The sequence below is a fragment of the Chironomus tepperi genome, unplaced genomic scaffold (genome assembly GCF_022539635.2).
Source record: "Chironomus tepperi strain 1889 unplaced genomic scaffold, CSIRO-AGI_Ctep_v1 contig_196, whole genome shotgun sequence".
Taxonomy (NCBI): Eukaryota; Metazoa; Arthropoda; class Insecta; order Diptera; family Chironomidae; genus Chironomus; species Chironomus tepperi.
Genome location: NW_027226318.1, coordinates 2,264,790 through 2,290,512, shown reverse-complemented (window position 1 = coordinate 2,290,512; position 25,723 = coordinate 2,264,790). Strand labels below are relative to the sequence as shown.

The 25,723-nt window shown below is 30.7% G+C and overlaps 2 protein-coding genes across 2 annotated transcripts in view; one reads left to right on the top strand and one right to left on the bottom strand.

The window, feature by feature from the left end:
- The first annotated feature begins 5,354 nt into the window (after positions 1-5,354).
- DIP-delta (Dpr-interacting protein delta) overlaps positions 5,355-25,723 on the top strand; it is a 29,197-nt gene continuing 8,828 nt past the window's right edge. The window contains exons 1-7 of the mRNA XM_070639376.1: positions 5,355-6,102; positions 18,101-18,154; positions 18,254-18,306; positions 22,134-22,276; positions 22,391-22,455; positions 23,408-23,569; positions 23,638-23,690. Of these exons, the coding sequence (XP_070495477.1) occupies positions 5,985-6,102; positions 18,101-18,154; positions 18,254-18,306; positions 22,134-22,276; positions 22,391-22,455; positions 23,408-23,569; positions 23,638-23,690 (648 nt within the window). The 5' untranslated portion in view covers positions 5,355-5,984. The remainder of the gene's footprint in view (positions 6,103-18,100; positions 18,155-18,253; positions 18,307-22,133; positions 22,277-22,390; positions 22,456-23,407; positions 23,570-23,637; positions 23,691-25,723) is intronic.
- Positions 24,320-25,244, bottom strand: LOC139089780 (leucine-rich repeat-containing protein egg-6-like). The gene is made up of 2 exons (XM_070639386.1): positions 25,130-25,244; positions 24,320-25,069 (listed from the first exon to the last, which is right to left on the bottom strand). Exons 1-2 carry the CDS (start codon positions 25,135-25,137, stop codon positions 24,385-24,387), a joined length of 693 nt encoding a protein of 230 aa, XP_070495487.1. The 5' UTR covers positions 25,138-25,244; the 3' UTR covers positions 24,320-24,384.

Genomic DNA, 25,723 nt, shown 5'->3' with positions numbered 1-25,723 from the left:
CGGGATTATTTACTACATACATAATTTTAATTAAGTTCCAAATGTAATCTGACTATCCGTTGCAATAAAATGTAATTAAATTCCTCGTCACCTAGCATTTATGAATATGTATATTTCTTTCCTTTCACTACTCAACATTATATTCTTCCCCAAAAAAAAAAACTGCATGACATAGAAAAATGGAACCAACAGTCACGCACAAATAAAAGGAAACTGAACTGTGCGTATCATTTTGCTGTATCCACTTCGATGTTTTTGTTGTATGTTTTGTTATTCTTTCCTCTAATGGACTTGTCATTTATTATGTCATTATACATATAAAGCCATGAATGTGGAGTAACAGAGAAGAGAGGAAAAAGTCAGTAAGGAAAGGGGATATACGAATAAAATATTAGAGGTCAAGGGAAGACAAATGTTCTATAAATTGAACATGACCGACGATACTTTTTAGATGCTGTCCTGCCCTTTTCCCCAAAGCGACTTCCTTTCCATTCCTACAAGATGAACTTTTGTTTATGCTCAAAATGTGGATAAAAATCAATTATCATCTCAATATAGTTACTTGCTACATGAAAGTTAATTGAATTTGACTTGGAGTATAAATCAATCTTCCACCTACATTAAGGCTTGAATTTCTTCTCTTGTATAGACTTACTCCATTCTTGTTTGGTGGAATTTCGAGGAATTGGATAGACTTTATTGATGGTTTGTCTTGTGTTTTGCAGGTGAGAGTGATAAAGGCAAATAAAGGCATTATTTGGAAAATAGAAGCTAAAGGAACTAAAATCCAGAAGCTGACAATGTCAAGAAGGTCATGGAAGGCTGAACTCATTGCCATATCCATAAACAACAGTAAAATGCGCTTCCAAATAACTCATCAACATTGATTCAATACCAATTCCTCCTCCTTTATGTATATCCATCACATAAGCATTATATGTGTGTCTAATTGAATTTTCTTGTGTGATGAGCATGCTGTGGCAAAGAGGAAGAAAACAAGAAGGAAAAAGAGAAAGCAAAACGTTTTGGTAATAAAGTGGAAAAAGTCGAAATGAAGGTCATCAATTATGCATCAACTGTTTTTATAGCTTAGTAATTAGGTTTCAATTTAATTAATTAGCATCAATCTTGGAGTGCTCTCTGATTGCTTTTACTTCGCTGATGCTTCATCCAATTGTACTTTTATTTCATTTTCGCTGTGCGCTTGATTCAGATGTATTTGAAGCATTAAGAAAGTGAAAGTAAATCGATCAATGTCAATGAAATTCTATTTATTATGTAGACACGAGTTTAATCTGTACTTCCTTGTATTGTTGTATTGTGAGAACATGGAGGATATGTGATGATTTTGGAATTTCTAAAAAATTTTTTTTTTTTTTTTTTTAAAAATTATCCCGATCAATGGGATAATATTTTGGAAGTACTAAAATCTTATCCCGATCAATGGGATACAATTTTGGTCACATTGAGGACAGCAATGCAAATTGAACCAGCTACCTAACAATGAATCTTCAGGTAAAAATTCAAGGAAAATAATGCTTTATTTAAGATACATCATTAATTTAATACAATAGCTTAAGGTAAAATTCTGTAAATACAAGTAGCAATTTCCATTACACTTGTACTAATTAAACTAACTAATTTGAATCAACCTACGGTTTTTTCAAGTCATTTATGTTAATTAAACATCTAATTTTGTATTTAATTACTAGAAAGTATCTTGGCTGATGTAAAGTTTGTCATGAAATTAACTTTAAGTCCAATAAAGTTTCTAAATATGAATCGTAACTAGTCAGTGGTATTGAAGTTGTTGTTGTGTATTACATTTGTCACTGAAAATGGTAGAACAGCCGTCATGATGCCTTCAGGACACTCTCGTTAAGACAATAGCAACAAGGCACCTTAGCGACAATATTAAGGTTAAATTGTGTCGCGCTCGATTAAGCTTAAATAATGCAGCTTTACACTGTCCGATCCTCGTCAAATACAATATCACCATACAGTCAAAATTGCTATTTGCTGTTCCTAGTGACGTTTTATTGCTCACAGTTTGACTTTTTTTGATCACAAAGCGATTAAATGTCCTAAAGCAATCACATCGATATGAATATGTCCCACTTTTTTATTTATATCAATGAACTCGCTCAATATTTGCAGAATAGAATTCCAATAAAAAGCGATTTTAATAGAAGTGTAATAGTGCGAATGAAGCATCTCGTCACAAAAAAAAATTATTTGCTTACGCAAGGATATTTGATAATAATGAACATCCTTCATAGATTTTAAAAAGATGTCCATCACAATCATCATCATCATAATTTTCAATGGATAAATCTCATTTTAGATAAGTCGAGTAACAAGTAAGAGTTATAGAGAAAGGGAGATGTAAAATGAGAGAAGATTTTAATTGACGTAAATATAATGGATATAAAATCTGTGTTGTTGGAGATATAATAAAATTTTATCATTTAAGGATAAATGTATTTATCTATGGAGTCGTTCGTAAATGACGTCTGACTTTTAGAATTGATAAAAAAGCTTACTCATTTACTTTGCTGGTCATATAGGTTGATTATGGTTCATGGCCTTCCTTGGATGACACCTGAAGCTTGCTCTATTGCTGACAGCTACTTACCAATCACCAATACCAAGTGCAAGCTGTAATAACATAGCCAGAAGTTAGCTTGCGATAGGGTCAATTTTAAACCACATCTGAACTTATGAGCCACAATTGATCACTATGGCCAGCGAGACTAGTAAGTAAATAACCCCAAAACATCCAATCCAAAAAGACATCACTCATAAACAGCCCCCGAAAACGATTACGATTATTTTCTATGTCATATCTATCTACATGTCAAAAGCATTCAAACTAGTCTTTATGGGAAAATTTTTCAATGTCTCTTCAAATATATATATAAAAAGAACAAAGAAAATGGAAATGAGAAAATGTGAGAAAAGTTAGGAAAAAGGGAAGGCAGGCAGGCACTTAATAATCACAATCCTACACATCCATATCCCTCTTCAATGAAGTATTTTATTGTCATTATGAAGACATTTACATCATAGACATATTTTTTTTATGAACCCTTTTCTAACAAGATGGAACAGCATTTGTTTTGGTACGCATTCAAAAATATGAGGGAGGTCAGAGTATGTCTTTATCAAACTGTTTAAATATTTTTATATTTTCTTATGGATTAGAGTGGGAGGCTCGTCAAGTGGAGCATTGAATTCTTTGGAAATTGTCAGATTAGTTTAGTCTGATAAAAGTTGTTTGGAACTTTTTAATGCTAACAAGCCTTCATATTTTTAGAAAATTGCTATAGACATTTTTGGGGATTTGGAAGTCTTTTATAATATTACTGTAACTTTTAATAGCATCAACTTCAAATCGAGGTATTGGTCCCGAGCGACATATATGAAGAATCTTGGCAAAGGCTCCATCTTGAAGCTTTTAAAGTTCTACTAAAGCTCATTTACTAACATTAGATGGACGCCGCTTCCAAATGGCCTCTGTAGGTCATGTGGCATCCCTCCTTCATCTGTGTCGCTCGGGACCAAATAAAATCCACAGAAAATTACATTCCATATAGAATCATCCACAAAAGTACAGCATTTGCTTCAAGAATTGTAAAAGAAAAATTGATTACATTCAATTTAAATTCTAAAAGGCTTCAAGCGATAAATTTCCCACAAGAAAAGTTAACAGGCGAGAAAAGAAATGAGCAGAAGAAAGAATTTTTTTTCTTTTTCCTTCATATCTAAATAACTCTTTTTAAAAAGGGAGCATGAAAGAATAAATAATAAATGAAGTACAAACATAAATGGGTGAGTGAGAGAGGAAAAATGAAAGGCATACAAAGAAGAAGATTCTCATAATTCTTTTGGCATTGGAGCTTAATGTGCATTATTTATCAACACATTCCTTGAATTCTCTTATGAATTTTCTCGTCGGAGAGATAAAAATTATTTTTTATGTGTGTATGTATGTTTGTGCGCAAGAATTGTTTGCTTATAAATAAATATAAGAAATTATATAAATATTAATATTAAGGTTGGTAAATGAAATTTTGATGCTTATAGGTAAGCACATATGTTTGTGAACTTAAAAGGTTGATTCATTAGAAAAATTGTGGAATTCTGCTTATTTTGAATTGTTTTGTGGCTGTTATATGATTGATGAAGTTGTTCTTGATACAAATGCTTAGTTATTGGTTCCTCAGAACACCTCAGAAGTTCAATTCGCTTTAACTGTATCAGTAACCCTAAAAGACAAAGAGCATGCTTTCATGTTATTGAAATACCACTACGGTAACTAAAAGCAGTATCATTGCTTGTTTTGGTAAAGAACTGATAAAATGATTTTTTACAGAATATTTCAACGGTCATTTAATATTTAAATTGTTATTAAAATTGCGATCAGTTGATTTTCCCCTTTTCATAGTTGCAATCCCTGTTCATACAAATATGTAGTTTGTTTACAATCTTCAAACAATAAACATTAATTAATTTATTTTGACTGACTTCTCTGTACTTTTACTATAAAGTATTTAATTAGTTTCAGTGATTATCATAAACAGATATCCAGTCTTTTGAATTATTTACAATTTATTTAAGAATTCAGTCAAAATTTTGAAATTCAACTTAATTCAATAATGATCGATTTACAAATTAAGCAATGTACATTCATTAAATAATCAGTAAGTAATTCATCATAAACTTAATCAAAAACGGTAATTTAACTAAGGCTTCTTCAAAAAATTAAGCCTTCCAATGTCAAAAGCTCAATCACACTCAATTCAAAATTTCATCAAAAAACCTTAAAGATCATTTCCAATAGAACAAACAGCACTTTACATTCAATAGCATTTTCCAAGAAGCATTTCAAAAAGCTCAGCTAAACGACATCTTGAACGTATAAAGGCTTAAATTCAATTCAATTTGAAATCCAAGAAAATCCTCATTAAATTTCATCTCGGTTGCAAAAAAAAAACATTTTTGAAGTTGTTGTGATAAAAAATTTAAAGTCAATTCCTTCTGTTTCTCACATTGCATGTAAATTTTTAATGAACTTACGTGAAGTTGGCTACGATTCTCTCCCGAAAAGAACATTTCGTTTGTCTCTCGTACACGAAACTCTCATTTTCCTTTTCTCTCTCTCGGTATGTCGGCATGCATTTCAAAGTCGTTCACCACTTCCAATAGGAACGATTTTCATGTCCTCATTGGAAATTGTATGTGAAGTATCTCATAAGAGGGAAGTAAAATGTGAAGAAAAACATAAAAACAACCGTCAGACACAAAAATGCTCAATGAAGATACAAATTTTCTCGTCAGTTGATTGTCGACTCGCCGCCAGACATGGTTTATGCATTTAATAGTGCGCGAGAGATTTTTTTCTATATCAAATGAAATTTTAATTAAAAAATGTTTTTTTGTGGATGAATAAAAAGAATAAAATAAAAAAAATTGTGGATTAATTTTGGATATAAAAGAAAATTATTTTTGTCTCGGTGCGGAACATGAACGCAACATAAACATAAAAAAAAGCTCGTACAGGAGATATAAAAAAAGAATTGAGTCAACATAAAAACAATGTTAAACGTGCGACACATGCAATTAATTTTACCAAATTGTTGTCGTTTTAAATTCGCGCCTCGAGGGCTATGAAATTAATCGCCCATTGCATCCAGCAATACTAGCTGAAACATTTATATTATTGTCGTAGCATAAATATATCCATAACCTGTATGCATTGTAAGTGAACAAGGAAATGAGATGTAGCATAATAAAAAATGCAAGTGAAAAGAAATGTGAATTTTTTGGCTGGATATGATCCAAAAATCTGTGTACATGTATCAATATAGTTAATTATAGTTGGAATTACCATTAATTTTATATGAAACAACATAATTAGTGAAATTAAAGTGATTAAGTTTAATTTAGTGAAAACATACAAAAAAAGAAATATCATATCAATCATGATTCTATTGCTTAATACAGTTAAAATTGTGCTCATTGCACTCAATATCATACCTAATCGTATGAGACATAAAAAGATTATGTTTTTTATCTATATGGGAACACTTGTTACTCATGGTAAGGACGACTAATGAATGCGAAAACGAAAGATTTTCTCATGTCTTTTTTGAGATTATGGCAAGAAATAATTTTGATGGGGTGGATTTACTTCGAGGAAAATTTTCATTTGCTTAAATATATGTAAAATGAAATTTTGGTAAGGATGAGATGTAAAACCGAATGACAATGAATCATATTTAATCACTGAGTTACCATAAAATGTGGCAGATTTTAATCCACAAGATTTATGTTGTGAAAATTCAGGAGTTTTGTTGTCATTATTTTGTCAAGAATAATTTCTTTTTTTTTTTGAAATGTTTGTTGCTAAGTGATAGTGAATGAAGAGCTGGAGGAATAATTTCTATTATTAGTATTGAAGAGTTCAAGATTAGATGTTTAGACAGAGCTTAAATTGAGAATTTTCATTATATGATCTATTTGTGCTTTAAATTCGCAAATCAACATTCATTTTGTAATTGTCTAATTCTAGAAATGATTAACACAATGCTTATTGATCAATAAGTTGAATTAAACTACTTCAAAATGAATTTAATTATTCAAAGTTATGTTTATTCTTCGAAGTTCACAATAATCTGAACTTTGGTATTAAAAAAAATGTACAATAAATATTATTCAAATCTAAAAGGAACGTTGGAACTCAACTGAATACTTCTAATTCTAATTTAAAATTTTTGATGTGAATTTGTTCAGAACTGCAAATTTTTGATGTGAATTTTTTGATAATTTTAGAAATTTGATTAAAAAGATCAAATCAATATGAAATTTAAATTCCAGGAATGCTTTTGACACTCAATAAATGCACTAAAATGCATTTGAAAACATTCTAAAATAATAAATTTTGTTCATTTGAAATCAAATCTAATAAAAAAGATCAATTAAAATTGTATGAACATTCGTTAATGATGTCCAAATTCAAACGATTTAAGGAAGAATAATTAAAATTTTTTTATTTTTAAATTGCAATTTTTTTTTTTTTTCTAAATATTGCAAAATTTATTTTTAATACTAGAATCTTGTGATGGCAATTTCAAATTAGCAGTTGACATAATTTACAAACGCCTCCCTAATCAAATTTCAAAATTTATATTTTCACAACCAAATCGCATCCTAATATCGCAAAACATATTGTCAAAACAATAATATAACATTAACAATTTGAAAAACTATTTATTTCTGTCATACGTAAATTATAAGTATTATAACCCTAACAGACAATGAGCATGATCAGATACGATATTTGTGATGATGAAACGGAGTTGTGATCATGATGAATTTTCATCATCACTCCATACATTATTTGATGACGGTACGGTACCGACGCGATCGCGCTTTTGTGATTATGATCACTGACCATGATCATTATTGCGTCTGATTATGATCATAACTTGTATGCAAGTGCAAACTTGCATGCAATTTTTTCACTTTCATACTCACTGATCGTAATCAGATGCAATCATGATTATGATCAGTGATCACAATCACTGAACGTGATCAGTGATCATGATCACTTCGGGTTAGTGATCATGAAAAAACAAAAAAATTAATTAAGTTAACCAATTTTTTTTTTGTGTTAGCTGAATTTTTTTAAGTATTTTTTTGTATGTGTGTTAGTAGAAATTATTAATTTATTTTTCTGAAAATTTTAAACTTAGAATTTTTTTTCGGTCACCCATCTTTTTGCTGCGTTGCTTAACTTTCGAGATCTCACGTTTTTCCTTGAAGCCACCATCTGTAAATATATAATAATAAAAATATGGCAAAAGACATATTTAAATTATTATATTTTTTGATGATGCAAATTTCAAGAAGTAATGATACTTTATCACTTCGGATACTATTCGGGTTTTAATAGTTAACTTAATTAACTTTTTTTTTCTTTTCATACTCACTGATCATGATCAGTGAGCATAATCATGTGATTATGAAAAAGTAGGTTTCGACAAAATTAGTGATTCGTTAAAAATCATTATTCAATATGATAAAAAAATTTAAGATGAAAATCAAATTTTCCCGAGTTTTTCATCCTAATTCCATTAAAATTCCACGGAAAATGGATTTATTAAGATTTTCATCCTAATTTTAAAAAAAACTTCAAAACATTACATTTTGTAGGGTTTTCATCTTAACTTATAAAAATTAAGTCGAAAAATCACTTTTTGAAGGGTTTTATTTCAAACATAGGAAAATCGTTATTAAAAATAAATTTTCAATCGTTTTTCATCCTAATGAAAATCTTGTGAAAATCTTTGCAAAAAATCACATTTTCTCAAATTTTTTTTTTTCAACATTTTTTTTTTAATAATTTTTAATGATCACACTCAAGCTACGCTCAGTGACCACAATCAGTGAGCATGCTCAAATATTATTGAAGTGGTCATGCTCAGAACACATTTGATTATATTCACTGATTACAATCAGCGAACACGGTCATATGACTTTAAAAAATTTCAAAAAGTTTTGGAAGTGATTATGCTCTGATTACGCTCACTAATTACAATCAGTGAACATGATCAAATATCACGCTCATTGATTACAATCAGTGATCATGATAATTTGAAAATGAAAATTTCCAGAAGTGATTATGATAAGGTCACATCTGATTGCGCTCATTGATCACGATCAGTGAACATGCTCAGATATTTTTGGAGTGATCATACTCAGATGACTTCTGATTACGCTCAGTGACTATGTTCAGTGATTATGATACGGTGACGATGAAATTTTTTCAGAGTGATCACGATCAGATACGATAATGATTGCGATCACTAGCTGTGATCATGAAAAAACACTTTGTGATTGTAATGTGATTGCAATCACAAACTAGTGATCATGATCATTGCCTGTTAGGGTAAATGAGTCAATAATTTCATGACTATTATGCAAAATGAGTTTAATGAATGAGATAATGTGAAGCTATGCGATAAAATGAAAACCGGTATTAAATTAGTTTGATTTATTGCTTTCAATTTATATGCTAATTTAAATTATAAATGTGGCATGTTAGCAGCTATTGAGATGTTTGTGAGCTATGTTTTTTTGGTGGTCATGAATTTTGAATAAGGTTGATTGGAAATTAATTGAATTTGGTGGAATAAAAATTGTGAAATTAGAAAAATGTGAAAATCAAGTAAAATTGAATATTAAAAAAATCATTAAAAATGATATAAAAGAATTGAATTTTTTTAGGAATTTGTAAAAATTATTAAACTAAAAGTGTTTATTAAAAATTAAAAGGATTTTAAGTTTGAAAAATTAAAATTTGGAAACTATAAATTTTTAAAAAATAAATACAAAAAATTTGAAAATTTAAAAATTAAAGATTTGAAAAATTAGAAATTCAAAAGATTTAAAAATTAAAAAAATTTAAAATTTTTTAGATTTGAAAATTTAAAAATTTGAAATATTTAAAAAACTAAAAATCCTTAAATTTCAAAAATTAAAAAAATTGAATTTTTAAATTTCAAAAGATTTAAATTTCAATAAATTTTTAAGTTTAAAAGTTATGAAAATTAAAATATTTAAAATTTTAAAAATTTAAAAATTCAAATTCTATCAAATTTTTATTTAAATTTTTTCCAACAATTCAAATAATAAAATTCCACAATAATTAATTCACTCTTTATTAACTTCCTCAAATTGACACTTTTTCCATCCCTAAAAATTCCAAAAGACCCCAAATAATTCTATTGCATATTTAAGCTACTCCCCTCCTGATTTAAAAACAAACAAAAATAGAAAAACAGCACAAAAATTTCCCTCGTTTATTTACTACCGGCTTGCTGCCATCATCCGGCACCCTGGAGTAATTTATGACACAGTAATAAATTACATTTAGTAAAAGAAAAAGAAAGCAAGGAACAAAAAAATCAAACAGAATATTCAGCATCATGAGAATGTTTAAGTAATCAACATTCAATATTCAACAGTAAAAAGGAATTTGTTGTTCACGCATTGTGGGATATTTTAATCATCCATCTTCATCGGAATGATTCCTATTCAATATCTCTCATTTTTTACGCTTGAACAGTCTCCGTATGAATGACTTCAATGGTTGATGAAACAGTGAAACATCCTCATCGCTTTTTTTCTACTTATTTTTATATGCTGAAAACGGTTCTGATTGGAATTTTTTTTCGAACGTTTGATGTAAAATATTTGAATGAAATAGCAAATTAAAAAGTGATTGAAATTGTGAAATGAAAAAGAATGAAAGTTGTTTAATTAAAAGTGGGAGTGATACCGAGTGTGAATTGTGGAATTGATGTTCGAATTTGAATTTTGTGATTTTCAAATCATTTTGACTCAACATTCAGAATTTTTTTCAAAAGTTTGATTTTAAAAATTGAATTTTTGGCAAGAAACTCGAAAAAATTCAAATTAACTGCATTATTGCCCTATGAAAAATCCATTCCCAACCTCATTAACTGAGAAATTTCGACAACCACAACATCAACGAGAAAATATAAAAGAAAATTAATTTTAAAGCTTTTCATCAATAGCTGGAAATGAGAAAAAAAAATCATTAATTCTTAATTACTATTCACAATGACTTTTCATTTCGAAATGAATCCTGTGTTTTTGTATTTAAAAGCTGCTCTTTTGTTTCATCGACTTTTACAGTGATTGAAATTTATTGGAAATAGTGAATTGATGAGGAAAATAAAAATTGGAGATTGAAATTAGCGATATATGGATGAATAAACAGCATGCTATTGTCTGTAATTTTGGGACTATTGTTATAGGAATTTTAATATTGCGGATGCTTCCAATTGCAATCATTGTTATTATTTTATGCTTTCTATTGAAGCCTAATGCCTTGATAATAGAGGCAGCTTCCATTTGATATTAATAAAAGTATCATTGACGTAGACTTAAGAGCTTCATAAATAAACGTTAATTTGTTTGGTTCGGAGGTCCAATTGCAGCCTGGTCCACTCATAACTCTCTAATCTTCATCCTTAATTTATTAATCTAAGATCAAATATCCCAACAACTCAAATTTTGTGAAAATTTCTACATTTCGTGATCCAAACATCCAGTCATAATCAAATTACCCTCAATACGTCAATAATAATTCAAGTTTCATGCCAAAAAAGAAGAAACAAGTCTTTAAATAAAAAGTAATAAATCACCTGTCCTCAATATTTTGACACCCACCGAAAATATCATTCCGATATACTTCATTGACTTTATGATTATTGACAGAATCAGATCAATGAATTATGCAAATTTTGGAGCTAATCGAATTATTTCTCATATCGAAAGAGAAAGTTTTACTTTGGACATGGATGATGGGTGGATGGGGTTAGGTTTAAAAATGGATTGACGAGTATGGACTCGGATTTGAGTTACAAGTTCCTATTAAAACTATATTCTGAATGACTGTTAAACTAATGAAGCTTTAGTGGTGAATAATAGCAATTATTAAACAATTAGGAACATCGAACGGTTTTCAATTGCTAAACTCAAATCTAAACACATTCATCCCTTACCAAAATGAATATCATCAATTTATCTTCAAAACAAATTAATGAGATTTGCATGCATAAATAAATTAAATACAATTAAGGTAGTTTGATAGTAAAATCTTATTCATGTCATCAGATAATAATCATAGATAGTTAGAATAAATCCAATATGTATCAATTACGGTTCATTATTCAATATGCTCATAAGTCCTCATTTAATTCTCAATATCAATTACAATTGAATCTGTATCAGCACATTTGCAAATTTAATAAACTTCATTATGAACATGATAGTTGTCATCAGCTTATTCCTTAAGTCTTTTACATGCACATTCAATTTGTGATGGAAAATGAGGATGGATTTTTGAAGGAGCAAAAACGAAGACAAAATAGTTCAATTTGCGTTCCTTAAATAAATTCTCCATCACCAAGTCATTTCAATTCAATTTTAGTTTCAAGCAATATCTTGCAAATGTGATAGTGCTGATTGATTCTCATCGATTGTAGATTTTTGTATCTCCAAAATGTTTGCTCCTTTTTTCATCCTTATTGTACCAATTTATATCTCATTGCATATACGATAATTTTTCCGACTGCTCTATAGTCACGAAAATCCAATTTTCATTTATTTACGAAAATGAACCTCCCCAAGAAAAAAAAAGAATAAAATTGAGATGCTTCCTTTTTCCTTCATTGCAATTCCGCATACAAATCCTTTAAATTGTTTCATTCTTTTCCTTGGCTTGCCTTCATATGAATTTTATTTCTCACTATTACGACATCAATCTCGATTCTTTTTTTCGTACCATCTTTAGCATCTGCTCGATGTGTGTTGTAATATATTTGGTTCCAGATATTGATCAATATATCAGAATGAAAGGATAATAAAGCAAGTAAATGGAATGGTCACTGAATGTGGGGGTTGAATTTGCAAACGGTGGCAAAATCATGTGTTTTGGGGACGACAGACATGTGTTGGATATCAAGTAATGATGAAATAGATTTTTTTTGGGATGTGATGCTGTATTTTAGTGAATTATTGAAATGATTCTTGAATTTAAATTGACAGTAAAATTGAAAATAAATTATTGAGAGGATTAATGTCTGTAGATTTGATGGATCAAATTATCGGGGACAGGAGCTTAGTCAGAAAAAAGTATTTGGATTCAAAACATTGTTATAGTCAATATTGAGAATTTATTCTTGAGAACAACATGAAACCCCATCCAATAAATTGAAGAATTTATGCAATAAAAAATTCTTGATAACATCCCAATGGCATAGCTTGAACCTGCTAGGACATGACCAAGAAACCGACCCCAGAATCAATACAAGTTCATTTCTTCAATTCTCAGTTAAATTTCAACAGTTTTTCTTCCAAACTTTCTTATATAACCCCCAAAATTCCACACACCTGAGCCACACTCAAATGATAAATTCAAGATTATCGTCCCATAAACTCAAGCACACGAAATAATGAAGGTTTTATAGCTTTGAAACTACTTCACAACATTATATATGACTGTAAAGGAAATCGACACAAATTTCCATAAAAAAATATTTTTATTCATCGTCAGGTAAAAATTTATCATGCCACCGAAAAAAGTTTAATTCTTCATCAAATTCAGCCTTGCTTCATCTCCTCCTTGAATCAATATCTTATTCTCATCGACATATGTTTATCATGATTATGCATTTCATAAATCTTTTATTGCCTCCCATTGCACAAAAAAGAATAAAACGGGTAAAGGGATGGAATGGAATTAGGGGTTCTACAAGTCTCGGTTTCTACTGGTTATTTGGACCGGGACAGAGACTCAAACCAGAATTGAGATTGAGATTGAGACTAAACCAGATATCCAAACGGAATCGGAGATTGAGACTGTTTCGAAGACCGAAACAGGAACCGAAATCAAGACTGACACCAAATAGAGACCTAGACCGAGACCAAGATCGAGACTAGTACTGAAACCAGGAATATACCGAGACCAAGATTGAGTCTAGGACTAAGACGGAGATGTAGGCCTAGTCTTAAACCAGAATCAAGACTAAGACCGAGTCGAGAATAGCATCGAAACCCGAACTGAGACAGAGACTTCATGTGACGGAGTCTCGTCCAATCTTTCGAGCATTTCCCAGTCGGAGTCTCGAGAATCCTTAAACGGGATGAATAAAAGCAAAAATGTAGAACAAAACGTACACTTTCTTTCTTTACATACAATACATTATGCATGCTGCCACACATGATACTTTTATGACACCAGAATATCTTTTTACGATTGCCGCACATGAAAATTGTTTGAAGCATCTGCAAGTTTTATCAATCCTTTGCTATCATAAAAAATATATTTTTTTGCCATGTACTTTATGAGCATGTGTGTGTGTGTGGATGTCTTTAGTTTCTCGATTTACTGTAACAATTCAAGGAACGCCAACAAACAAACAGAAAAAAAAATTCAAATGAACGTGAATGGAATCGACAAAAAAGAATCTTCGATGAAATTGAGCACCGGATGTCTCAAACTTTTCTTTCATTCGATACTTACAATTTTTATATAGGTATTATCGTGGTACTATTTAGGGCAAATCAAGAACAAAAAAAAAGGTTTTTCCATTTCACTCTCGATGTTTTCCTCGTTCCTCATCTCTGCCCGTGAAAGTAAAAACGAGGCGACAATTTGAATTGAAAACTTTTTTTTTGCTCTGTCGGAACGAGGAACAAAAACTCTTGAAACTTAATTAATCGGATTGTTCTATTAAAGTTGAGATACATAAGGCGAAATTTTTCATTCTCTCTCTCTTTTCATGGTGAGATGTGGAATAAAACAGAAAAGTTTTTTTTTTGGTGACAGTTGGTGAATAGTGATGAGTGGAAGAATGAGAGTTGTGAAGTTAGGTGAAAATCCATTTAATTTCTTCTGTGATTGATCGAATTTTCTGGAAATTTTAAAGAGATTTTAAGAATTTTTTTGAGCTGTAGAAAGTTAAAGTTAGGGTTGGATTTTAGAAAAATTTGGTTCATTTGTAGGGATTAATGAATTTGATTTGCAGGGATTTTTGAATTTTTCATTGAAATCCTATAAAGATGAAGAATTTGTCTAAGGAAGGGGGCTTGATTACAATACATGACTGATCAAATGGTCAAAATTTACCAAGTTACGTACCAAGAGTAGAATCTCACTGTTCTTTTCATCAATCTAGTCATGAAATTGTATTTAAACACAGGGAACTCCAGTAGATTCAATAAAAGTTGCATATCAGTTTGCTCCAATTCAAAAGACACGTGTATAGCATACATCATGATTATTTCCCATGTAAAGTGTTCACATCCAAAAAGCTTTCAATTTGTAGCAAACATCAAAACTAGATTTAACTGTGCATCAAAAGTTTATGCAATAAATAACATGAAGCCACCACAAGTCAAAAGTCATGTTAATCCCTCTTTTGAATACAAAATGATAACGTGATTTTGATTATTTATGAAATTCGTCCATAAAGTCACGTGCCTAGTTTTCGTGTGTCAATTTTTAGAATTTTTTATTTTCTTTGAATATTTTTGGATATAAAGTTTGTAGCAAGTTTTGTAGTTTGGTTTCAAACTTTTATAATTGTTGATTTATTGATGATGGATTAAGCCAGTGATGGACAAGCTTTTATTTTTTATGGCACACTTGATGGTAGACTCGATCGAAATTGTAAATGGCTTATGTTGCATTACAGAGTGCCGTGGCACATAGGATGACTACCACTAGGTTAGGCATTCATTCGAAAATTGTAAGAAATTGAACAATTTTGAAGCTAGTATCTGAGCCTAGTTCACAACAAAATTAAGTTCAGAAACTAGTCTAAAGTTAGTTACACAAGAATATATTTTCATGAAAAATTATTACAGCAAGTTGTAGAAAGTCTTAAAATTCTTAATATATCTTCTTATCTGCAAGCCTAATTTTCTTATTCAACTTACAAATAAATCCAATTTACATTCTAATCGAAAATTTTGTGATAATTTCAATTAACATTTTCGAAGAAATATACTCAATTATTATCATAATCAACCCACAGACATACAAATATCCCCATTCTATCAAAGGAAATTCATTTGAATTAAACAGAAATTTTCCAGAAGTAACCAAAAAAGTTTGAAAATTTCTTCATAGCAGATATAAATTCACAATTTTGTCTGTTCATTCATTTTAGTTCCAAAAACTAGAAAATTTAATTGAAAACCACAAAATTTTATGTTTGCACTCAAAAACCACCCTGAAGTTTGCCCAGCAGTAATTAATCACAATCAATTGAGTAAAAAACTTATGTGCACATTCTAAATTATCTAAACAGCACTCGTAGTCACCTCATTCTCTCTTTTGGATACAACATAAAACGTAAACCGCACATAGAAATAGCAAAATTAAATTTATGTACACAGATATTTGACCCCATGAAGTTCAATATTATTATTTTATTTAGGGTAAAATTAAAATCAATGTTTTGTTGGATATTGATTTTTTGTAAATGATATATCCTCATTTATGCAAATGCATTGACTGTATGCTACTCAAAATACACATGCAATACAGACAATTTTGAGGATGTACATAGTTTCTCTCTCATCGCATGAGATGTTTATGAATTATTGTAATGTTGATGCATTCTCTCATCTATGTATGTTATCTCATAAATTCATGCTCAACATCATGAAAATGAAACATTCTTCTCATATTTTTTATGTCTTTTTTTTTCACTCATAAACAATTCAAATGTTCTTGTCTGTTTTTATTCGCTTTGGATGATGAATATAAATAAAGAATGGAAATTGCATTGTAAAGTTGTGTATGGGACGGGGATGAACACCAAAAAAATATGCAACATTTTAATACAATTAAAATAAGATGACGTCATTGACCCAATAAATAGTATGAGAATGTAATACAATTAATTTTAAGTTAATGTATGTATTGCTTGTGGGACATAAGTTAAGCGCATGTGATGTGATTCTGGAATTGGTTTTTCTTATATATCCTAGAAATTTGAATGTCCCATGTTTCAGCTACGCCGACCAAATGAAACTACAATCTACGCCATGTGCCTTTTGAGATCTAATCTATAATTTGTGAAGTTGTTAGATGCCCCGAACAGCCCAAGTCGATATATCGATACAAAATCCGAAACCAGGACGGTGTGATTTGGTTCAAATTCAACACCAAATCAGATTCACGCCTATTCAGGTTCATTCTCAAAAATGCTGGGAATATTTCCAAACCATGTGCTTTGAGCATGCTTAAATATTTAAAACCCGTTAGTCTTTACGTCATTTTCACGTTTTGTCGTAAACATGAAGAATTATAGTAACTATGCTGCGACAAAGAGGCTCCCTACCCCAAGCGACAAAGGGTGTCTTGAAGTCTTCGTCATTGAATCCCTCGTCATATGAAGGTCATACGACCGTTGTCAAAACGTTGTAATGCATGCACTGCAATGCCATATTCATGATTCGTCGCTCGGAGTGTGTAAATTTTTGGCAAGAGAACCTGCTCAAGAGTTAAATAATTATCAAGGGTTTTAAATGCAAAACAACATTTCCACCTGCGCTACATAAATGCAAGAAAGAATGACTGAACATTTGCAAATATTTTTTAAGAAAATTCTCAGCAGACTCTACCAAGCAAGCATTAAATAATACACAAATATTTACAAAAGTATCGCTGAACTCGCAGGTGTTTATGCTTAATTTAATTGTCAATAATATATTTACGTTTAATTACTGCATAATAATGACAAGCATACTCAGGTGCTTTTAAGTACACAATTAATATGCCAAATTAATTTAATTTGCTTTAAGTCTGCAAAACACCCACTCTGTCCCTTTTATCCCACTTCAAAAAGATGCTAATAAAATTATTTTAAATTCCATAAAAGCCAACCCCAAAACATTTATATCATGAGCGAGCCCTTTTCCAGCTTTAAACCACAGACCAATAATAATAATAGCAATAGTACCAACAAGCATTCATGAATAATTTCTTTATTACAGCACATAAAACAGATGAAGCACAACAAAAAAAATGTAAATCCATGCAATAATCATCATGAATTTAATCTAATTTAAAGTCTGACTTGAAGAGGGACCGAAAAATTGCGGGTATTGCGGTTGAAATTTCAATGGATTTGAATTTTCTCAAAAGGAGGAATTCACTCAAGTTTCTCAATGACGAAATTTGCGGTTATTCACATGACAAAGGCAATGACAATGTCTCACCACTTATGAGTATACAAACAATTATTGCTCTTTACACCTACACAGAGGTGATACACATTAATTAAACAATATTTGTTGTACGGGAGTTTTAATTAACGAAAATTTAGTCTCAGAAAATTTCCTCATTCCTCCATGTCGACGTTGCTTGCCATTTTCACCAGAAATGAACATTTTTCATATACAACATATTTTACTCAAATTGTAATCATAAATTTTACTTGTTTTTCCTCCTCATTCTATCTCCATTGTGTATTTATGTTATGATAATCAGTTATGATGGATGAACCGAGATTTGCTCAACCCATTCCAAATGTGACAGTTGCAGGTAAAGGAACAATATATGACTTAACATTTAATTCACATTCAATTAAGGTTTTTTATTTTCGTGTAAATAAATTTGTTATTTTTATGTATTTTTTTACAGTTGGAAGAGATGCAAATTTACCTTGCGTAGTGGAGCACTTAGGGACTTATAAGGTGATTAATCATATTAGATTGACTGTGAAATATTTATATGTTCTGGGTTGACTATAGAATTTGGGGGACATGAATTTGTTTTCAGTGCTGTTATTTAAATGAGGAATTGCTAAATTATGAAGTTTAGAAAATAAGGGGAAGTAAGAGGGGTTTAGAGATATTGTGACAATATTTACCAGTGAAGGGTAATATGTAAGACGCAATTAAGGGTTTCTCGAAAATTTGTCCACACTGACTCTTGGGGTAACCTTCTACGCAACAAACAGCCATTGAGACAGATTTTGAACGAATTTTGAAGAAATTTTCGAATAAAATTGAATTGAAATTTACAGATTATTCATTTACCTTGCTTATCGTCCTTGTCAATTTTGATCCACACTCTCTTGCATAGTAATTGAAGTTTTAATTGCAGTTTGTTGTATCGTTGACTTCAGGCTTCCAATTTCTGATACTGTATTGATCAATACTGCTCCCATTAAATCCTCAAGTGCGCTTCACAACTTAGTTTGTGAAGAAAACACAAAAATAGAGTTTTTTCAAAGGTGACTAAGATATTATTTTACTCTATTAAAAATTACTCTAAATTGACTTCAAATTCTACTAAAATTCATCAAAAAATTAGGTTCAAAGTTTGGATATGTATATGATTTTGTTTTCGAATTTTAAGGATTCAGGCTTTTAACCTTTTGTCACCTAATTTTTGATTTTCTTTTGAATTGTTTTGCTTTAATTGATATTATGTTAAATTCAGTATTCTGTTATCAAAACCGAAAAAATGAATGAAATTTACACGTGAAAACTTAAAGACAAAAATTTCTCAATTTCTATTACCTTTAAAAACCACACATTTTCATTTTTAATTAAATTTCCTAGAAATCTCGGATTTAATTCATAAGCCGTAAGATCAAATGTAACACACTGAACAATTTTGAAAGCAATTTCATTTCAATTCTATTTTTAAATGTTCCACTCAGTGACTTTTAATGTTTCATAGGAATCTGAAAATCTGTTTCCTTCTTTATTCATTTTGATTTGTTGAAGAAGAAAGTAAATTAATTAGCAACTGTGTTTAGCTGACGGAATTAACGTTAAAATAGGTTTGTGAATTCTTATGTGGGTTTAAAGAAAGTTTTGAGACTTATTGATTTGAAATTAAAGATTTATTTAGGATTGAATGGAGATGAAATTAAATATTCAGGAGTGTATTCTGGGGATGGGGTCAAGCTAAACTTCGCCCTTCTCTTTATGGAAAAAATTTTCATTTTTGTTTGATTTTTTATGATAAAAACCTCAAAACTGCTTTTAAATTTCTGCGATCCATACAAGAACACACTCCTCGATTTCCCTCTCGCTTTTCTCCATTTGCTCCCTCCCTTTACCCCATTTACCCCTTTCTATTCAAAAAACCACTATCTGTGCCCATGATAGTAGCAAGCATGCTCTTAAAGATAGTCACAAGCAACAATAAAATTCAACAAATTTTCATTTTTTATTAATCAGACCTTAAATTTCCATATGACCCAAAAAAAAAGTATTCATACCTAATGTACCCAACTATAAAAATACAGAGAAATAAATTTTTTAAACTTTTTTTCTATTCTCATTTTTTGGCACTTTTTGTTCAGATAAACTAAGCCATTTCATGAATGTAAAATGTTACAAAACATTATTTTCAATTTTGTGTGCTTTTTTGTTGATTTTTCCTCTTAACCACAGAGAGAAAACAAAAGCAGATAGGTAGAAAGAAAAATATTTTAGGATAAAAATAACAAATATGAGTGAAATATTAATAGCTGTAGTTGGTTTTGAGGTTTTTAATAAGTATCATTTTCATTTGAGGGTTTTTATTCAATTTTTTTGGAATAAAACTTTTTTTTTTTAATAATTTAAATGGATGCAATTGTGTGCTTGAGATCATAATTCTGGCATTACTGCGCATATCACGTTGTACACTGATCTTGCAAGTACAAACTGAACCGCAATTATATTAGAACTTTAAAATTATAGACATGCATTTAAAGCTGTTTTATAAAGCATTTGCTAGTTATAATCCAGTTAGAATGTAAAAGCCACAGATAAAATCGATACAATTGTTCAAATATTGCCAAATAAATGTAATGTCTTTAAAATGTCAGATAATAAGTTCTCAGATGTCTGATCAATATGCGGTACACCTACTTCAAGAAAAGGTAGTCCTGAGGGAAAATGTTTTTGAAAAGCATCTTCAAGAACGTACATAAATTCAATTGAAGATAAAATAAAACAGCTGAATCCTTGGTTGAATTTAAGTTTGCACTGAAATGTGCTTTTGTTGCTTATTTCCTTCAGTATTTTAAACGCAAAAAATTTATTTTTTGACACCTTCATACCTTCTGTTTCGAAATGATCATGGAAATTCAGAAAAATCTCGACCCCTCTCCTTCTTCATTCAAAGAGCAAAATAAGTGGCTGATACCCTTGTTGCCCTACTAAGGTGGATATTTTGTGATTTTTGGGATTGATCGGTTCAGACCCCAACGACACAAATAAAAAGAGGAGTCTATATAGACTTCACACTTCGAGTAGTTTCCATGTGGTTGACAAGGAAGCATTGTGCAGTCTGGGAGAGTTGTTGCTGGCAAATTGAATATTTGTGTCACTAAATCAATAAACAACACTCTGATTCCACTAGTTCCCCAAAAATTAAAGTTTAAACAATTCAATTGAATTTCACTGAACCAAAACTTTTAACTAAATCTACATAAAACTTTTAGAAATTGGATTACGACTCAATAATCCAACATCAAAAAATTATAGAAACAATACCAAACTTTAACAAAGACATTCTTCCTCAAACAATCAATTTCCATCATATTTTATTCATTAAAGTTCCTCATCGTATGAAAATTCAATAATTTTTTCTGGTAGATAGGAAGACCTTCAAGAAGTTTAATTCCCATGACAAAAAGAAAGATCAAGAAGAAATGAATATGGGAAGTGGACGACATACTGGTAATCATGTAAAAAAAAAAATCGAAAAAAATAAATTTGAAATTCAATTTTTCTTGTTCCGATACACAAAAGAAGATAAAGAGCAACAAAAGCAATTTTCTGATTTATATTGGTCGACCTTCCTTTGCTTATCTTTAACTAAAGGACGTAAGAAAGGCTGTAAAAAAGTTTTTCGTTTCTTGTTGAAACTTTCATTGACAACAAAAAAGAATTGAATATAAAATGGGGGAAATGCAGGACATGACAAAAATATTCTTTTTTTTGTTGCTCATGCACACAGAGACAAAAGGACGTGCATACACACGATTCTTGTCCTTTATCCGTTTATAGTTCATTCATTTTTTAAAAGGTCCGACTTTTCTCTTTTTATTGCTTCTTCATTTGTCGTCCTCGGTCTTTGGAACTAAAAATAAATTTCTTGTTCTGGGTGAAAAAAAGTTCTGTGTGGGGTCAGTTTGGAGGTTATGTGACGTTTTAGTGAGAACCTGTTCCTTTTGACATTTGAGGTTTATGTGAATGATTAAAGCTTCACCTTGGAGCTTAGAAGGCTAACTTCTGCTAAACTTTTTTGTTCAACACCAAATGGAAGCCACTTCCGTTGAGTGTCCGTTCAGGAACTGAACGATCCTGTCCAATTGCATGCTCTTTAAATTAGACAAAACCAAGAAAACTAACCTCGAAATACTCAAATTTGACAACTTTCAAACCCACGTAACATCCAAACTTCCCCTTTTCAAGCATTCTTATTCCTTTTTAAATTCTTAGTCAACTCTACAAAGTTCTTGAACCTTTCTACTGTCTGAAGAAACTGATTAAATTTTTTCGCTCCTTTCCAGGTTGCGTGGATTCACATAGATAGACAAATGATACTGACAATTCACCGTCACGTCATTTCGAGGATTCCACGATATTCGATTACATATGACAATTCAAATACATGGATGCTGCATGTGAATCAAGCACAACAGGAGGATCGGGGGTGAGTTTTGACACAATAAGTGTAATTTTGTGAGTCTTACATCCATAACATGAGTAATTGGAAGGATGTCTGACAATTAAGGTTCTTAATTAATTAAACACTTTCCATTTACAGGTACTACATGTGTCAAGTGAACACAAATCCAATGATTAGTCAGGTTGGCTACCTTCAAGTTGTTGGTAAGTTTCATTCTCATTCCGAAAAAACTTTTACATACTTCCATCATCATCAATTTTACCACTTCCTCTTCTTTCTTCTCTGTTCATTAATTAAATTTCCTTGATTTTAAGTTTTTAATGGACTGAATTTTTTGGTCTTCATTGTTCCATGTGTGCTAGCTAGATAACTAAAAGTTTGCAGCTTATAATGGCAGTTGCTTAACCACAAAATTACAGATCGATTGGCACATGGCTAATATCATTGACTTTTCCTTTCTTTCCCACAAATTTTCCTTCTCAATTCACTTCGTCTTGACTTTTTATGGTAAAGTTACACAGCATAATGTGCTTAATATTAAGACTGTTGTTGCTTCTACAACTTTCTCTGCTTAATATGTGAATTGGCTTCTCCGTCCATGTATATAATATTGCGATTGTGTACATGAGTACGTGTGTCTTTACATCCACAAACTAATGACTGAAGAAGGACATCAGCAAAAGTTTAATAAGCTCATGTTCATGTTCATGTGTGCTGAAGAAAAAAAGTTTCAACTTTTCATGATAAAATTGTTTGGAAGAGATTGTGCAGGAACATGAAACATTGTCAATAAATGAAATGACATTCAAAACTTGTTCTTTTCATCCTTTGACCTGCCGCAGGAAAATTCAATTTTCTCAGTTTTGTTTTTCTTTAATTTTCTTTTTTGTGATTTTTGAATTTTTTTATCCTTCCTTATTTCCTCAATTTCTGAATATTTGATAAAGTTCACGACATACAATGACTCACTGGAAGTAATTTTGAGAATCAACAAATGTGAACTTTGCATCTGCAAAAGTTTTATTTTAATGAAATTTCCTCTACCCGTGCATTATTGATTAATACCCGATGACGACGATGATGATGAATTTGTTTCGTAATTTATTAAATATTTGTTATACACAAATTACTTTTCTATTTACTTTCCATATACAGTTCCACCAAATATTTTGGATATTGAAAGCACTCCATCATCAGTGGCAGTGCGTGAAAATCAAAGCATTAACATGACATGCCGTGCTGACGGCTTTCCAACACCAAAAATTATTTGGCGTCGTGAGGATGGACAAAGCATAACAGTGGAAAGAAAGAAAAAAGGTTTGAATGAATTGACAAAATTGTTGACCGATATTTTATCAAGTTTATTTGTACATCATTTATTACAGTAATGGTTTATGATGGGGATGTGCTTCATCTAACGAAATTGAGTAGGAATGAGGTGAGTTGATGGACAAAATAATAGGAATGATATCTGTGAGCTACTGCTTATTTAAAAATATATGATAGCTGACTAGATACTCTAATTGCTTATACTACGTTCATAGCTCGATTCACACCATGTCAAAAAGTCATATTTCTCCTGTATGCGTAATTCACTAATTTGAAAACTTCGTTTGACTTCCAAGTGGATCTTGTGTCGTTTAGTGCTGAGTTTTCAATAGACCGACAGCAAAAACTCGTCGAAAATTATATACCATTGGCACATGCCACCGGCAGTAGCCTGTTGACACCTGCCATCGACAGCGACCAATCGCCGTTGACTACCGACTGTAGAAAACAAAAAAGGCCTAAAGACTGCTTTTTTCAACTCTAATAGATTGTTAGTAGACGTAAACGGTCAATATACATATACCGTAAGTGAAATTTAGGCTTAAAAGAGTTTTAGTTTAGTCCTCAAAATTTCCGTGTCAGAGCCTTCTTCATTTGCGTCACTCAGAAGTCATACAAATCGATTTAACAATTTAACGAATTTGTCATAGCTTCGATTAGGTCCATATACTAAACAAACATGCAATAAACAATTAAAATTGAGATAACCTTGACCCAATTGATTACAAAAATCCAAACTACGTATTCAAAAACACTCAATTATTTATTCCCATAATCAAATGTCAAGAATTAAAAAATTTTTATTAATCATCTTCAGATATCTCTTCTTCTGAACTCAATTTATTATGAGTATGTGATGAGCTTTCAATCTCATCTTTAACATCAGCTTTAACATAATCACGTAAATTACAATTTCCCTCAATGTTTATGATTAAATCCCCAACATCATCTCTATCATCTGCTTTGCCGCTATAACATGGATTGTTTTTGAAGTCAAGCGATGTCAATTTTGACAAAAATTTGAAGCTATCTGCTTCGACATATTTGATATCATTTTCTTTTAATGAAAGTTGTTGCAAGTTCTTGTTATTGATGAACACATCGCCCTGAATTGATGAAATTTTGCTGTAATCGATGTAAAGACCGAGAATATTTGGAAACGGTGCAAGATCTTCCTTAGTAATCGATAAAAGTCCTGTGTGTGCAGCAATTAGAGTCTTTAAGTTTGGAAATTTGTCAGCTATATTAGTTGGCAAGTAATAGCAATGTGGTGACTGATAAATGTAAAAAGAATGTAGATCTTCAAGATTATAATACGAATCAATTGCATGTAATTGCATTCCTGGTTCTTTTGAAACAACTCTGTATGCTAAGCATTCTTTAAAATATCCGAAGGGTGTCCACACATTATCTTGAACGTCACATTCTATATTCACTGCATTTGAATTATTAAGGCACAAAAAAATTGTTAAAAAGACTCCAAAAAGTCTGAAAAAATTGAAATTTTATGAATTATTGTATTATCAAATTAATATATTAATCTGTTACGTCTTCATCTTATTTATTTTATTCTGCGACAAGATTAAACTGTTTACTATATTTACACTGATCGAACAACAAATGTATACTGATTCTGACTAAGCTGAACTCCAAGGAATTTATAATCTTGAAAAAATACGTATTTAATTATTCTCAAGAACCTTCTTCTTTTATATATGTCAAGGGTCAGTGAATCCCGGAATGAACTTCATATATTGTAAACAACTTAGCTTAAGCGGTAGCACGCAAAGAGAGTGTGCGTGCTCTGAAGAGCAGCTTAAGTTGAGAGCAACACTCACGTGCATTCTCATTTTGTACATTTAAAGTGAACCAACTTTTGAGAACATGCTTTTTGTATGCTTGGGCTTCCTTATTCGAAAATCTAGCGATAACTTGAATTTGGTAGTTATGATGACTTACACATTTTTGTAAGTCAGAATTGTAGTAAATTGAAGAAGTATTTCAAAGAGAATTTTGACTCTACATTTTCTCTCACTTTTATGAACATTTAATTCGATTCTAAGTCTTTGTCCCTTAGCAACAAAACTATTTTCTTCAAATTTTGTAAAAATCTACTTAACTATTTAATTTCATGCTCCAGGC